This window comes from Brachyistius frenatus, unplaced genomic scaffold (genome assembly GCF_029030835.1).
Source record: "Brachyistius frenatus isolate BFR_SWC_R1_liver_20210118 unplaced genomic scaffold, ASM2903083v1 Contig_3, whole genome shotgun sequence".
NCBI lineage: Eukaryota > Metazoa > Chordata > Actinopteri > Embiotocidae > Brachyistius > Brachyistius frenatus.
The window spans coordinates 8332685-8350766 of NW_027210602.1; the positions used below are offsets into that span (position 1 = coordinate 8332685).

The window sequence follows — 18082 nt, forward strand, 5'->3', positions numbered from 1 at the left end:
TACAAATGTGAGAATTAGAGTGCATGGGATGTGAAAAATTAGTTAGGACTCCAAGTTGTGACCCTGAGGTTGGCAAAATACATTAATTTGCTAAACTCTAACTCTAATTCACTTTTTCCCATTAGCGAAGGGCAGTGTGCAAAACACTGCCTTTTGCAAATCAGATAAGAAGTAAATCGTAATTGTTATTGGCAGACACCCAATAATGAAGGACTTGCATTGGAATAGAGGCCAAAAACACATCCTACTACTATTTAAGTTATGTTACCAGATGATGGTATGTTGTTGTCTGTTCTGTTTATACTGGGATGTGAATTAGTGACAGGAATCCCAATCTGAATTATCTTGGGGCTCATTTAGGCTTAAATTACATACAAGTGCCTGATCGCTGTAGTTTCTAATTTTCCCTGTGTACCATCTGCTATATCCACACGTGACCGGATCCCGTCCGTGTCCGCCAATGAAGTCAATTCCCCAGTGAGTTTAATGGTGTCTCAATCTCAGACCTCAGGGGGAGCCAGAATATCTTTTAAACCGTTATATGTTTGTGTACCAACCCACCGTGACGTCAGCACTTGGTTTGTGAACTGCTATTTTAAAGCCTTAAGTCTGACATTTTGGTTGTCACCATCTTGGATTTTTGGAGGGAGAAGTGACCATATTTGGACAAACTGGGGAGGAACAAGGGGTTGATCTGACTGAGACCACAAGGACGTCACGCCCACAAACTTATAACATAAACCTGTCTGCACCTCAGGCATGTTAATCAAACAGACACGCCCCAGACATAGCTCTCTGAAGTCTAATATCTAATCGCGTACAGATTTTTTTTTTCACAAGAACCATCAGAACACCGATCACAAGGAGTGAATTTAGTGCATGTCACAATGTTCATTGTATTTAATGAGAAACGTTGGAGCCAGAGATTTTTTTGGAGGCAGCCCTTTGTGGCCCTCAGTGGTTCTGCACTTTAAGGCACTTCTGTATTGGCTTCACTTTTCAGATTACGCCCATTTTAATATACAGTCTATGAGTGAAACGGAGATCAACCTGGTATTAAATTACTGAGTGTTGTTTAGTATTTTGGATGTGGGAGAGTTTAAGCTATCTTAATCTAACCTAGTTACCTTAAGTTTTGAAATACAGCAGTCATATTGATAACTAATTATCCATCTATATCAATGATCATTTGATATTTCAGCTGTGAATTTCAACAACACAGCACTTGACAAATGATATGTTCATACACAAAAAATATCTTCTTATACTCACAGTTTAACCATAAAGTGCTGGAAAATTAGAAATACATATTTGATGTCTTACAACCAGAGACCACAAACAGAAACCTACGCATCACTGTGAGGTTGGCAGAGGCGGACGGTGGAGTCAGCAGGCCATTGGTTGGCACACAAGTGTAGTTCCCAGAATCCTCGGGGATGAGTCTGGAGATGAGTAGAGTTCCATCGACCATTATCTTCACTCGTGACTTTAGAGACCTTGAGAAATGACACATAGGAATTATTTAATATGTAAAGGACAAGGAGGCGACTTCAGAATAAGAGAAAGGTAATTCGGCTCAAACATTCCAGTCGAGTCAAACAGGCTCTCAGAACATCAACAGTGTAGGAGTTTTGTTTTTTCTTTTTTTCTTTCTGTGAGTTATTCAGTATTCTGTACAGATGGAGGTTAAGGATATTTCATTTCATTTCAGTTAGAGTGGGAAGAGGAGAGCCCACTCATTTCATACAGTCTTACATTTACAGAGAAAACAGATAGAAAACCTGAGGGCCGCTCACAAAAATATATATATATATATATCCACTTTAAAGAAATGTGTTTGTGGGACAACCCTCGATCCAATTAGCACCCAGGTCAGAGGATGTATGTATTGAATTAACCTTGATATATCGTATCACTACTGTGTCAATGAATGCTTTGCTTATTCAAGCTCCACTTATGTTAATAACTAATGTTTTATATTAATAATGAATCCAATGACCAATGGGTCAATGCCTACAAATATTTATTAACAACTCTGTAGCTCTACAGCTTTTGACCAAAATAATGGGGTTCATTCAGTCTCAGAAAGCTTCTTTCAGCAAGCTCATTTATGACAAACAGAAGATAAGATGGTGAAAAAACTGGATCTGAAAGAGCCAAATGGGTACCAAACTAGAGCTAAAAATCAGTAAAAGCTGGACTTACATTTATCAGGTGGACACAAACATGACTCTAAGTGAATGTTACTGATTACGTTTATGAAATAATATGTGATTCCTCACATTATTTTAGCAATTGTAGCAGCATGACTCTGTATGTGGTGATATCTTGTCAGCAGGAGGTTCTCCACTTTGGTCCAGACTAAAATATCTCACTAACTGCGGGATGGATTGCAGGGAATTCAGTAGATAGTCTGCCTTCTCTTTCAATAGTTACATCCATGTTTCCCTTATGTCTAATACAGAAGTTTATGACCAAATACATGAGCCTCAGTTGTACTTTGTGTTTACTGTTTTTTGTGTGTGGATGCAAGCGTTGCCGGGTATAAATTGAGGAAAACTAACAGCAGGTCTATTTTGGCATTATCAAAGAACACCTCACTATTTTTAACAAAGCAATTACTAAAGAGCTCATTTTCCAAAATTAGTAATAGATAATCAGAATAATCCTTGTGTGCTCTACTCAGCTGTTAACAGCATTATGTATCAGCTCCAAAAAGCCTCTCTGAATTTTTTTTTCTTCATCAAAATTAGGTTGAGTATTAACCTAAGTATAATGTGATAGAGAAGTGCTCGAGAGGAGAAGTAATGCCTATTAAGCCCCCCACCTGCTCAACTGACCCTCTCCCAGCCACTGTTTTTTAAGAGAGTGTTCAATTGTCTGGTGGATGATTTGCTGGCAATCATGAACCATTCCCCGCACACTCAGATCTTCTCCCTGGCACTGAGCACAGCTTTTGTGAAACCTCTCCTACAGAAAAGCTCATTCATTGCTTTACAGTCTCAGGCCAATTTTATTTTTCCTTTTAAAGTGACACAACAGAAGCTTTTATAACATCTGAATTTTCTCCTTAACTTTTAGGTTTCGAGGACTTATATGTACCTGTTTGGAGAACAATATATTGACCTCATTAAGTGTGCTTTACTTTAGTTTTAGGCCGCTTGGGGAAGCAAGAGGTCAAAAACAGTCTAACAGACATGTAGCATGGCAAATTCCTGGCCTTATAAAGTGGTTGGGAAATATTTACAAATCCAGAAGACACAAAGCAACATTATCCTTCATTATAATCCAGCTGATGAACTTATGTCCAATATTCGATAACACTGTAACTCGTGAGAATTTTTTTTTTTTTTTTTGCTGCTAAGAGCTCCATTAAGTTCACCAGCAATAGGCTGTCTGCTGTTTGGGCAGGTAGCGTGCTGCTGCTGGAAACAGGATTGGTGAGAGCACTGAGACCTGTGCAGTGACATTTATCTATTTTCAAGAAGTGTGGTGGCGCGCCTTCACCGGACTTGTTATGTACTAATTTGCTCATTTGCTGAATTAATAAACAATAGATTATCAAACAACAATATATATCAGCTATTGTATATTGTTACTATGAATTGAATCAACATGAGGACATAAAATGATATAAAGTCTAATGTGGCACTGGATATTTCCCACATCGCCCATTCTAACTTGTAGGTGCACTCAACAGTAAACGTGTCATTCAGACATGTTGCCACTGGGAACAGAAATCCTTACATAGCTATGTTTAACATTTCATAACAGCATGTCATAACTGTACACTTGCACACTGGTGTGGATGTTCCCCTCTTCTGTGCTGATTAACAGACATAGAGAGAGAACATCAAGGTGAAAATCAGAAAGAGAAGGCTTCCTCTTAAAATCCCAGGCACAAAATGTCAAGCCCCAAGCAAGCACTTTCGTGTTTTTTTTATGCTAATTTTAATTTGACATCTGAGGTAACAAAAAATAAATAAAAAAAATCTACCTTTTATCATCTGTTGTATATTTCCAATGTACGGTTCGCTCTCTCCTGGGCAGACACCGCATGAATAAAGCATTATTTCTTTCATCAGTGGGAGACATGATTACTGCAAAGCTCTTTTTGTTCTGATCTACCAAAGAAACCTTTCAGTTTTGAGCTTTTTAACGTGGCTTTTAGATCAGCGTTGGCCTGTAAGAATGGTATGTGCAGGCAATGTTAACTCGAAGTGAAAATATAAAAATAATATCATGTCCATTAATACAGTTCTGTTCATTCTGCATCACGATAATGAGCTCTGACGCATTAAGAACTATCTTCAGCAACACGAAGAATAAGGAGATCCGCGACTGATGACCAACATGGAGTCCTGATCGCGACATCAGAGGCAAAGCACATTGCACTTTGTATGAGCACCCTTTGCCTTTAGTGCCTATCAAAGCAGGGATCACCATCGTCCCTCCCAGGGGACAAACACTCCACTCTGTCTTTAAGAGTACCAGAATCTTATGGAGGGGTTTAGTATTTCTCCAGAGAGTCCTCTTTGGCATCGTTATAGTGTATTCAAGATTTTGCAAGCTAAGTGTTAAAAACAAATTTTCCAAGCTAAATTAGCCAATTTACAGGAAACAAAATATGCATGGAGGGACTTCCATCATGCAAAGAGTGCTGCAACATCTGATTTTCATAAAAAGAAGTGACCCTAGCCCTCTTGTTCATACCTGAGGGCAGGGGGTTTTGAGTGTGTGGTAAATAATTGAGTAATAAAACATATAAAATTGATGGATTTTGACCCAACTTACTGTAAATTTCAAGAGTACAATTTGTGTTCTCATGGTGTCCTCCATTTAACTCCAAAAATAGCTCAAATCTGGCCGTCGGTCACCATAAAGTCCCTAAAGGCCTGAAGCAGAGCAGGTAGAGCACCTGTTTTTAACTCCCTCAACTTACTTTGGCTTTAGACTTGAGGCGTTGGCTTTAGAAGAAAATTCGACACATGTCATCAAATCAGTCGGTGTACCCACGCATGTGTACATGTCAGACAGGCTTTTGTTTTGTTATTGTCGAACAAGATGTCAAAAACTTTTCTGAATTTTCTATCAAATAGTTGATCTGTTCTTACTGATTGTCTTTAATTTTATGTATTTTATGAACAAAGAGTGATGACTGCACTCACTCGATGTGATGGACGTTGTCTCCGTCTTTCTGCCACACGTAGGTCATGTTGGGGGGGTCAGCCACCGCCTGACACTGGAGAAGTGCATTCTGGGACATGTTAAGAGCAGTGCTTTTGGGAGGAACAAGAATGACAGGTGGACCTAGAGAGAGGCAGGTTACAAAATGCATGTAATTAATTCACAAAAATGATTTTATCATTACTGATTCATCTGTTGATAATATGACATAAAAAGTCCGAAAATAGCTCAAAAGACTTTCCATTAGCATTCAATCATGACTAGTACATGAGTACAAGTTTAGGTTTTTCTGAACAGCAGCACAACAAAGGGTGGTCACTCACTGAAAACACTGAACTTGTGTGTTAAGAGTAAAATACTTTATCAACAAATGCATCACTGCCACCAGAATGAAAAGTTCCTTTGTCATAATTCAAATGAAGGATGGCAGATGTCTAAGAAACTGTCAGTGTGGCAGATTATGTGAAAAGAGTTACTGTATGTCTTCTCTTTTAAGACTTACATTTGGTAATTTAATATTTAGGTCAAATTCCCTCTACAGTCAGCTGAACAAACTAATGTCACACAGAAGTAGCAGTTACAACATGTTTCTTATTTTCACCTTTTGTGATGTGTCCCCCGATTTACAGTATGTATCTTTTTGGCCTTTAATTTTAAAGCGGCTCACAATTATATGACAATTCCACTGGACAGACCAAATTGGAAGAAGATCTTGGTTAAGAGCTATAATTGACAAATGAAAAAAGATACTGAAAGGCTGAGAATACATTCTTACAAATACAAGACATAATTCAGCTTAATGTCATTTCTTATATACAATACTCCCCTTTCAATAAAATCAGCTCTACCCTTTAGTATCTTCCAACTTCCCAAGATGCAATAAAGAGGATGCAGATTTGTTTTCATGCTATAGAGCTGCAGCAGATTGGAACGCTACTGTATGTAGCACATCAATAACATACTGCATAAAGACATAAAGCTCGACCAGAGCTTTGCTCTTTTGAGGGATAATGGTGTTGCCTCAATATGAAATTGTCTCACATTCTATGACAGCAGCTAAGAAATAAACTAAACCAACTTAACATCACGGTATAAGAACAAGATGGAGATATTCTGTGATGCAAAATATCCCTGCAATGTATATCAGAAAGAAATATTCCTGCAGTGTATCCTGGTGAGGGTAATAACAAGAGATAAAGAGGTAAAAGGTATGAAATTAAAATACGCTGTGCCACATAGAGCTGCGGTGGATTAGGTTTTAGGATGTTGGATTTGAATGAACACAAACAAGAAAAAACAACTGAAGGGAATATAGAAATAGGAATTTAGCCTACAGCGAAAATCAAAGTATAGTAAAACAAATATTATGTAAAACAGGAAATACAACAAATTCATGGAGATTAGGATCCATTTAGAAAGAAAAGAAATCCCCCTGAACACATCATTGGCTATAAAAACACTTGTCCATCTGGCTACAGCTTTAAGTTATATATAAATATATTTAATCAAAAAAAAAAAAAAAGAATCTGTCTGCCCCTATTCGTCTTTGGACCAAATCCATGCGTTCCGTTCTGTATGAGCGGTCGTCTGTCCCTGTCTGATGTCTGTTCAGGTACAGAACACTTCGTTTTTCTCTGCGATGTAAACGAGATAAACGTTCACTTATCGGTTCTGAAGGTGTCGTGGCAATGGGAACTCACTAAAATTAGAAACACAATAGTCCCATGACTACTACAAAACTATATAATATAATTGCCTTGAAACTACTTACAAACAGCGGCTGCAGAACGCCACTACGATGTCACATTCATCTGTTCCCTCTGCCGTGCCAACCCCGTGCAGACACGTGTGCTATTTGCAGAGAGCTAACGCTGACACGCCACATGTTTTATGTATAAACAACCCCATAATCTCCACAGCAGTCATTACCGATCAGGTTTATCATCTTAAATGCATGATGGATATATCCACGAGTTCAGAGTTTAGGGCTTTTAGACTGACTTCATCCAGATCAGCTATTAGTCGACTGCAATCCATCCACGTGGCAACGCTGCAGAAAAATGCAGCCAAAGCTTAGATAATGTGACTTAGACTTAACAGTATTAGGGCGGTGTGTGCTCATGGTGATTATTATTCAAAAAAATGTGACCAGTGAGACTGTTGAGATCTCAAAATTAAGTGAAATCTCGAAAAGACCTTATGCCAAAATCAAAATGTTTCCCTGCGCGCAGGCGCTGCAAATGAGTCCTGGTTCTCCAGAGGAAAATCAGCAGTAGGAGTTGGAGTAGGAGTATGGGAAGAAGTCAGAAATAAATTCCACAGTGTCTTATGCAGCAGTGTGTCGGTGTAATCCAATGATACAGAGTTGCCTATTTGCATATTCTACATGTAGTTGGCCTTAAACTGGACTGTAAATCTGCAACCTGGAAACTTGTGGGAATCTATCAAGGCTGTAGGAGCAGCTGGAAAAATGGAAAACATTATACACTGTGACACTTTGACCACATACCTCAGGAAACATTTATATTTTCTATTCAAGGAGGAATAATTTTAGAAAAAAAAACATGTTAATATTGATGGCCAAACAGAGGCATTACTCATTTCAGTGTGCTGCTGCAGCCTAACAAGCTCAGTAAACTGCCACGTCTCTGTTGCAGCGTTGAAACTGAGAAAAACACACAGCTTCATCACGATAAGGCAACGCTGCGAAACCCCAGATGATGTCTTGTCTCATATCATGACACTGATAATATTGACACAGCGACAAAATAAGAGTCAAATTCAGTTTGCGTTCCTTGTTGCCGCTTCGTCGCATGATGCAAGAGGGAGAAACAGAAATGTAAATGATGGTGGCTTCAAGCCAGTCAGGCACACAGACATCACAGAGACTGAAGGAACTGGCAGGCAGACAGACAGAAAGACAGACAGACAGACTGTTGGGCAACAACTGACCTTTGATCTTCACTTTTGTCACGCAAGTCACGTTTCCCTCCGAATTGGAGGCGTGGCAGGTGTACTGTCCTGCTGACTGCATGCTCACTGCTCGCAGAGATAAGACTCCATCCTGGTAAATATGACATGACAGATAAAGGTGGATGGATGCAAACAGTATCTACGGATGCATACATATGAAAGACACACATAAAGGAAGACAGACAGAAGTAAGCGTTGCATGTGCAAAACGTTGGGCACTCTGCTGCCAGCCATCTACATCCAGAACCTGTTGACATTTAGTGGAGTCCTTTCGTGCTATTGACTACCACACAACCCCAAGTGAACATTTCCAGCCAATGCTTAACAGTTGGAAATATTTTTCTTTTTCAAACACAGCTTTTGTGATTGTGGCCAAAAACCACAATTTTAACTCATTTCCAAAACTAATTTTCCAAGCCTGATTTACTAAGATCTTAAATAAAGGGTACTAAATTATGTGTTCCTTCCAAAAGTTAGGACATTTTTTTTTTTTAAATCAGGTGTAAATCACTGTATTTAAATGAGGGGTTCACGTGTATTAAAGTGATTCCAGCCATGGAAAGCAGAGCGACCGCAAAAGGAAATCTGATCCCATTGAAATTAAGAAATATAAATATAACAAAAACAAAACACTATATAGGAGATTATTAGCAAGAAAGTCAATACTGTGGGAAAAACAAAAAGGCAAAAAAAAGACTTAATAATAAAACGTCGGCAAATAAAAGAGGAGGGACGGTGGAACAAACACCGATCAGCAGGTCCAGATCTTTCTGTGATGAACAGGTGAATCAGTTTCAATCAGTGCCTCATGAGTGCTCGTGAACCTTACGAAGCTACCTGTGAATTCTGCGGGACATCGCATTCAGTACCTGTGACAGCACACCTGAATAACAGGACTGGGCGGGATATCCAAGCAGCGGTACGCTGGAAAGACCCAGAGGCAGGAAAATGCTGAGTCGTAAGAAGTTTTGACATTGCTGATATTTCGTGGCTCCTCCTTGTTATTGGCTGTCAATCATCATTCAGTTCATTCAATAACTCAGAAATGTCATCGCTGGACAGACGATATGTCTGAATAATTTTCTCCTCTGTCACTTCAAAAATGTTTCCACATGTGTAAAACCACGTTCTCAACGTATTCTTTAGTTTTCCTGCGTCTCCTTCTCACCACAATAAGAGCAACCATCTCTCCAGATTTGTGCATCAGATTAATACGTTCCTTTCAGTCGTACTAAAATACACAACAATCACTTCTCCTATTTCTACTTTCAGGTTTAGTTGTCGTTGCGGGTGCTAAATTGTTCTATTCACATGTTCCCTCCCAGTATTTTGCAACTTCAAGCAGAAACGCCCAATATTACATACGCATGAGGGCAAACACACAAAATGGACGTGTTAAATTGCACATTTGAAAGACATAATCCCCACTGCACATCGTTAGTAAACCTGCTGGGATATTTGTTTCCGGGTGGTGTGGAGTTTACACACGCAAACCTTTAGTAAATCAGGCCCTTAGTACGTACTGCAGCTACCCTTAAAAGGTACGTATTGTTGGATGTAGTATGTATACAATTGGGACGTACTACTTCATCATAACAATACGCCCTGAACGTTGACCCTCTTGGTCATATCCATCACGATCCGTTCCTACAGGATGCGATTTGGAATGAGTACGCTTCCTTTTAATGCCTCTTGTCCTTCTTCCTGTTAAGTCTTTTTCTGGAATACTAAATAGTATGGTCGTAAGGATATTGGAACGCAGAGTCTGATTCAAATGTGGCTAAATCCTCATCGGTGCATGGAAGTACATGACATCACCTCTTTCTAGTAGAGCCCCGCCCACTTCAAACCACAGAATGAGCACGGAAATCAGTGTTGTAGTGATGGCAGAAAAGTATGTGCCATCAGTCACAGTAAAACAGTTGATTAATGGAAAAAATAACTTTTCAGTTTTTCACTTTAAAAGCAAATATTTCAATACTTCACAAAACAATTAAAACAAACAATGAAAGAATACCAAAGAACTTAGTTTTTCTGTTCTTTTGAAAGCCAAGTAAACATCTCCTATGACCTTCTGAAGCATTACCCCTGTTTGGGATCACTGGACTAATGATTGGACACGAGGCCAGCGGCAGTAAACAGTAAAATGCACTGGTGCATCAGGAATAACAACTTAATAATGTCATGCAGAAAGCAAAAATATACAAGTAACGTTTTCTACAGACACAGATTGTACATAAATGCATTACACAATTAGTTTACGCATACCTGATCAGTTTTCCTTTGAAAGACTATGCCATCTTTTAGCCAGGTGATGGTCGGAGTAGGGTTGCCGATGGCAACACAGGCAAGAGAAAGGTGACCTCCAACCAGAGGCTCCAGCACAGGAGGCGGGGTTTCAGTGAAGGTGGGTGGAGCTAGGGATAGAAAGAACATGAAGGACTTCATATTAACAATCTAAGTGCACAATGTACAGCACACGGGGCAAGAACATTTTAAACTGTGTCCAAATCCACTTCTACAAATTTAACGGGAAATAATCTGAGCGCAAGGTAAGCTAGATGCACGGTTCAAATAGGTTGCACTCAGTCTCTGAATCAATTATAGGTGCATTTTGGATGTGACATTATTAAACCCTTCAATCTATTGCTATTACAATGACAGATTTGCCAAGTAGTAGGAACGAAAAGAAATCATCCCGGAATTGAGAATTGAGCAGATTGATGTTCGCAATATTAATCTTTGACACTGTAATCTTTTTTATTTTCAATCTCTTCCATGTCTGTACACTTCTGCATATCCCTGTGTGTGTAACTAACAGAGTATTTGCTCGTAGTGCACCTGCCAGGTAGGTGAGTATTACCATGTATTACTCCAGAAAATAATAAAACGGTAAAATACTGCACTGGTGTTTTAAGGCCAGGTTTTTGTTGATCAAAGGCGCCATGGCTTTCTGCTGCTTTAAGATAGCAACGCACCAACAATGTACCTGACCACACCTCATTTGAACACGTGTGCATGTGTGCTCAGATGGGTGCAAGGACATTTGCTATTCAAACAACATGGGCACTGAGTAGGAAAATGACAACTTCACTATTAAACTAGCAAAGAAACTTGCGTTGTATTTGGTGTCAAACGGAGGCCTGTGATGCTAATTTAACTACACGTGCACATCTCCATTTGAGGAAAGTACCTTATGAAGATGCACACAAATCACCTGAACAGATTGACTCCATTTCGGCAAAAAATAAACTCCAGATGTCTGATACAGACGCTCTCTTATTTCTCATTCTCAAAGAGAACTATAAAGCTCGGCAGACACTGTCTTCCAAGCAACAGCGATATGAACGGAACTACAAACAGAAAGGCTGGACTAGCAGACGATTAATCTTTTGTCTCTCTCGTCCCCGTTTTCTTTAATCAAGTTGCATGCAGCATGACAGCAGCTCGGCCTTGTTTGTTAAACAGCGGCAGCCTGTGTGCAGTTTACTGACATCAAGACGCATTATTATTTCACAAACCGAAGCAAAAATGTCAGTTACAAACGCTGCCTTTTAGATCTGCTAACGTGAATGTTTTGCTGCAACTTTAAGTCTCAGATCTCATCAAAGGGCATCCAGAGATTTTTTTTTTTTTTCTTTTGATGTCTGCAAACACTCAAAACATAAACAAGCCACTTGCAACTTCTCGGGACTTACTGTATATCCCCATTGTACTTCTTCTTTTTTTTTTTTTATAATAAATAACCATAAATATGTTTTTCTTACTCACCTCCTCGACAAAAGCTTTTGTACGTTAATGATGTTTTGTATGTTATATTCACCACAGAGCTCTTTTATCTTTGCATGTCCAGCCGGTGAAGGCCACTGACAGTCCCATGTGCTGAGGAAGAGTGCAATAGCTAGGTGAAGAGCATACCTGCAGGGCATGTCAGGCCTAAAGTACACAGTCATACTCTATTATCATTCCCACATCTAAGCTGACGCTCACACACACCAGCTCGTTGAAACTGTCTCGCCTCTCTTTGATCTGTGGCGCGCTCATACGCACTGTTCGGTGCGTTTGTGCATGGAATCACAGCAAAGGGTTTTCAAAATACAGAGAAACTTCAAAGCACAAAAAATATAATGATGCATATTTCATATTTAGATTTATTATTTAAAGCTATCAATAAATATGACGATAACTCTAGTCAGCGATCATTCTTTTCAAAACCTGCGTGAAGAAAGTCAAAAGTTATCTAAATTACCTGATCTGTACAGAGAGTTCAGACACTTTTTGAAACTGCTCTTAACAACATTTTCAAAAGTTTAAATAAGTGTTTTATATATATTGAACCTGTCAAAAGTTGTGACGTTTAAGCACGGCTTTTAAGGGTAAATGAAATTAAACACCGGATGTGTGGAAGAGTTAAAAGTTCACATCCGAATAGTGTGAACTGCCTAATGAGGCAGAAAAACAGACACATTCATTTGAATTTCTAACCTATAAATGATTAAAATGTGAACTGTGGCTCATGTTAAGAAGTAACAAACTGAAACAGAGGATCAACACAATGAAAGCTGGAGCATTCAAAATATTTTCTTCTGCTGTCTGTTTTTATATATATATATATATATAAATACCATTACCTAAGAAAAAATTATGATTTCAGGATAAGTGGATTTTAAGTGCAGCTAAGGGTCGAACTGAAATTGAAATCCATGTTTTGCAAATAAATCAAATGACGAAAAAAATAAAAAATAAAATCACAAATTGAATATGCATGAGGTTTTACTTGTTTTTCTGCCGTGACAGCGCCCCCTAGATCAGTACTCTCTCGAGATGGGTTTATGGTTTCTTACCAATTATGGTGCTGTATTTGATTGGTGCAAACCTGCGGCCTGGTGCAAACACTAAGAATAATTTATGAGATATTCAAATACCACAGGCAGTTAACCAAGCTGAAGGGAAAAGATTTTGTTCTGTACATAAGCAGCTACTTGTTGCCTGGCTTGCTCAAATGCTTCCGTCTTTGCTGTGATTTTAGTGTGGAAACACTGCTCACATTAAGGTTTGCCCTGCCTCTCTGAAGGGCAGACCAATCAGTGACCAGCAGGGGTAGCTAAGCGTGATGTCAATGAAGTCAAGCCTTCTTTTTTTTTCTAAGTGTAGTTCCAACAATGGCAGCGGTTGTAGAGTTGCAGTACACAACTTACAGCATATGGTGGTCAATGGTATTTGGTTAAAGGGTTGCTCCAATAGTCTACGTCTACGACTTCTTTTGCTGTGATTGCGTCAATCACAACAAAAGAAGTCAGGTTAGAAATCTTCTGGGTGAGGTCAATCCTCTGGATCAAACGATATTTGTTGCTCAAATAGGTTTATGTCCTGTCCTCTTGTTTGCAGTTGGATCACTGATTTGTCTTATTGAGCTAACTCTAATCCAATTGGAAAACAGCCACAAAGACACACACAAACACACAACACTCCATTCACCTCACCGGTTACAGAGAGTAGAGTCCAGGTGCCATTTCCCAGCTCATCTGTGGGTTTATCCAGTAAGAGGATTCGACACTCGTACAAGCCCTGGTCATCCAGCAGCAGGCCCTCCAGCCTCAGGGCGGTGATTCGTACTAGAGACACCCTCCCTGCAGAAACACAGTGCCAGTGAAAAGGTGAGAGGGCAGGCACGAGGAACACGGGAGAGGCCAAATGCAAGTGATGCTGACTTCACTTGTCATCTCGTTGTCCTGAGCTGTGTGTAACTATCGGAGCGTCATGCTTTGTTGAGCAGAAAACGAACTGTGTCCTCAAATGCTGCCTGAAAAAAACCATACAGCAACACATCCACACAAAAAGCACAGCATACACACAAACTTAGAAATCTGATCTCCTGGTTGCCAGGTGACGGCTCCCTTGAGCCAGTGTGGCTCACAACATCAGCCCTTTCTCTTTTCCAGCCTGCAGTCTGCATCTTTCTGTGTCCATCTTGTTTTCACACTTTAGCAGACACACAATTGCCCAGTGACCCGACAGCGTGGGACAGAGAGGCGAAAGAGAAGCTGTCAATGAAAGCTTTATTTAAGGACACACAGACTTGTCTCTGCACCGTCTCCGAAATGAGAACATGTAAACAGCACTGCAGTGTGGCAGCGCGGTATGACTGGGAAGCCTGTGTTGTGATGGTAATTATTAACAGAGCCCCTGATTTCTGGTGGCTGTGGCAGGGAGGGATGGGCCTGACAGTCAAACAGAAACAGGAAGTTGGAGTAAGGTATGCTGGCAGCGATAACACACCCTATTTACTTTTCAATGCCGCCGAAGGGGACTAAATCCACACGGGGAAAGGAGGGGGGGGGGGTTAAAGTCGAGCAAAATACACATCAGCATACACTCCGGGGATTAGTACATTTCAAAATCCAACCCTTTGACCCCTGGCAGTTTTTTTCCTCTCTCTCATGTTCACCGGCTCAGTGTGATATAGGTCACTACAGCACCTTAGAGGAAAGGTTGTGCTGATAGAAGGGATGTGGAGGCATCAGGTTGAAGCAAAGAGGAGGGGGCTGGAGGGAAAATAAGATCGGGGCTGATCACCACAACTGAAAAAAGCATGATTGCAAGAGATTTGAATGGAAGTTAAAGCAAGTGCAAAGCCAGTCGAACAACAGAAGACACAGACGGAGGAAATGTGTCTTTGTCTCAACATTGTAATCTTTGCCAGCGTGTTTGTGCTGTGCATGTCTGACAGTGTAAAAACAAGTGAGTGCACTCATGCGGGAAAAAAAAAGAAAAAAAGGCTTAAGTGAGTTGTCAGTCTGCCAATAAATCATGGGTGTAGTAAAATGATGTGAGATTAGCTTTGCATTGTTGATGTAAATGAAACAACAACATTTCCATTTGTGTTTTTCAGTCAAACTCACTGCTGGTCAGCAAAGAAAATGAAGGACAACGTTTTAACATTGAGTAGTAAGCAAGTGGAATAAATCAGATTTGGTGAGCATTAAAACCTTTAATACATTTTCAATTAATGCTGCAGTATAAGCAACTTGACTGGCCTGCAAGCAGCTGTGGAAAACGTATTCAGATCCTTTACTTGAGGTAAAGTACTAATACAGGATTGTAAAAATACTCCATTACAAGTTAAAATCCTGCATGAAAAATCCTACTTAAGTAAAAGCACACAAGTAACTACAAAATGTAGTTAAAGTATTCAAGTTAAATTACTGCTTTGGTTCCTCTGACTGATATATTCTCATATATGACATCATTACAATATTAATACTGCAGCATGTTACTGTTGTAGCTGCTGCAGGTGCAGCCAGTTTCAACTACTTTAATTACAGTTTTATATTCAGGACAGCGTAGAAAAGTGAAGGGTCGTCAGCTGATTACTAGGAAATGAAAGAAGAAAAAATAAAGTTCTGATCCATGTTTTGTTTTTTCAGTTTTTTGACTATTTCTCAAAGTTTAGATTTTTGCTGATATAGTTTGAACATTTATTGAAATTAGACCATGTGAGAAGTTTGGAGGGAAAAGTCACTGTTTTGTGGAGCTGTTAACAACTCACATCTGAACTGAACCGCAACATATTGTTTTTAACAGACAGACAGGTTGGAAACCACTAATTTCTCCAACATTATGAGGTATTTTAAAAGCTTGTTCTATTATCCATTGTGTCAAATCTTCATCTGAAGAGTAATGAATGCTGTCAGATGAATGCAGTGGTGTACAAAGTAAAATATGTCTCTCTAAAATGTGGAATGGAGGAATAAAGTAGTAAACATATGTAATTAAAGTAAAAGTCGCTCCAATTTTAACTAATTAACTCAGTTACATTCCACCACTGCATGCAGGAGTCCCTGACATCACCCCACTGCAACGCTACTGGTCACATGCTGTCAACCAACATCAGTGTCAACCTCACACACTCTCTTGTGGCTGATCAGGAGCAAATCTCTGCAACTAGGTGACAAAATGCTGTGGAGGGTTTATCCTGAAGAGTGGCGACTGTCCTTGGTTTTCAGAAGTGATGTGCTGCAGTCACATCTGGGTGTAAAAGCTGTGTCTGCAGACCTTTGGCCATATTGTGCATTTGTATTCTATACTACTACTCAGAAAAAAATAACTGCTGTTAAGAGCATTCACGATTTAGTCTTTTGGCATCTTTACAAATGTGGTGCTAGAAATTTGCTTCAAAATAATCTAAAGTGAAAAAAAATCTGCTGTCGAGCAATAACGGACTGAAACTGATATGGACAACAACCCCCACCAACAATACTCACTCCTTCTCCTCGTCATGTTCTGTGCTCCACACACTGACAGTATTTAATTACACAAAGAGCAGCTTTGCAGCTTTTTGACTAAACAGCATCTCCCATCAGTTCAACTCAACATACTGCACGTGCGCGCGCACACACACACACACACACACACACACACCACACTGCTCGATACATTTTCTTGCAAACCGGTCCCAAACTGAAGCCCCCTGAAGGCCTCCTCCTCTGATACACTTTTAGGTGACAGAGAAACACAAAACCATTCAGCGCCGTGAAGAAATACAACTCTCCACAAATGAAAAAATTAAGTCTGTAGACTGAGACTTGAATAGATTATTAAATGTGGCGGTCATTATCTTTAAGACAATTGGACTTCAAAAGACAAATGAGAAGCTGTCTTTATTCAACTGAGTGACTAATTAAAAACCATTGTGTTATTTGAGGTGGATGAAGAAGCATTTTGAAGTACGATGCTTTCCAAATATCACATCTTCTTTGAAAAAGTTCTTTTGAAACTCATTTTTGGTCCTTTTAAAAATGTATACCTAATACACTGTAGCTCTTTTTTTTTATTATTATTATTATTGCTGCTTTATCGGTTTTGTCATTTTATACATGGTTTTTTTTGTTATTTTATGATGAAATATTTCAAAACTGCAAATTACTTTTATGGGATGACTACAGGTGTGAGGTCCTTTATGAAAGCAGGCACTCTGCTGACAAAAGGAACATTTTGAAAGGCCACAGTGAGAGCATCTTTATTTTTCTCACTTTTATTCAGTGCAGGATGCAGCAGCTATATTGATTTTCTTTCTTCCAAAATGGATATGTAACATTTTAGAAATGAAGATTTCAAATTATAAAAAAAGGTCTTTTGCGGAATTATCTGGAAAGTGTTTTGTTTTGGTTTGACAGGGGGCCTGTGTAAGAAATTATTTAAATTCGATAGTACTTTCTGCGACACAGACGTTTATATCCCTGAGAATATGACATCCGCGGGCAGCAGGCCCACGTCATCTCCGAGAGATGTCGTTAGCGCTTGGCAGGCTGCACGGAGGCATTCAGGTTTCGGTTCGAGACACAAGCAGATAAGGTTTCACCCCTCGTTTCTTGTGGCCCTGTGAAGCCCGACTGTGCCACAGTTTGAAATTTGAATTGAAGGGCTCGCTCGCTGCCAGGGGTAGAGGCCTAGCTGCTGCTGTAGTGAACATGAATAATCCCAGGCTCTCATGTCTGTCCGTGTGGGGAAGGAAGCATATTAGCCATTGTAGCAGGGATAAATGTGTTGCTCCTGCACAAAGGCTGATTGCGATAGGATTTGCACGGGAAGGACTCGCGAACAGTTCATTTATACAGCTTTATTTACATTTTATAGAGTCAGCAGCTGTATGGGTGCTGAGGGACTTTCTGTCCTGTTCACAGTGCAGATGCTAATCCTTTGATCTTTACTGCTCTATTACAACAAATACATTTAAACCCTTTTAGCTCTCAACACTCTCAAGGGAGCAATCTGAAGTAAATCTACTGTATCTCCCACTTTGTGAAGCTACAAACACAGCCAAACACAAAGAATAGTGAATGGAGGAGGATAAATTCGGTCAAAAAAGTTGACTCTATTAAAAGGTGGTGAAGAAGGAGGGGAGGAGTGCACAAAAACCGAG

General features: G+C 39.7%; 1 protein-coding gene across 1 annotated transcript in view; it reads right to left on the reverse strand.

Moving 5' to 3' along the window:
• igsf9a (immunoglobulin superfamily, member 9a) overlaps nt 1-18082 on the reverse strand; it is a 51967-nt gene that overhangs the window by 19190 nt on the left and 14695 nt on the right. The window contains exons 4-8 of the mRNA XM_069705258.1: nt 13644-13790; nt 10429-10577; nt 8140-8251; nt 5169-5310; nt 1351-1496 (exon numbers count right to left, since the gene is read on the reverse strand). Coding sequence (XP_069561359.1) covers nt 1351-1496; nt 5169-5310; nt 8140-8251; nt 10429-10577; nt 13644-13790 — 696 coding nt within the window. The remainder of the gene's footprint in view (nt 1-1350; nt 1497-5168; nt 5311-8139; nt 8252-10428; nt 10578-13643; nt 13791-18082) is intronic.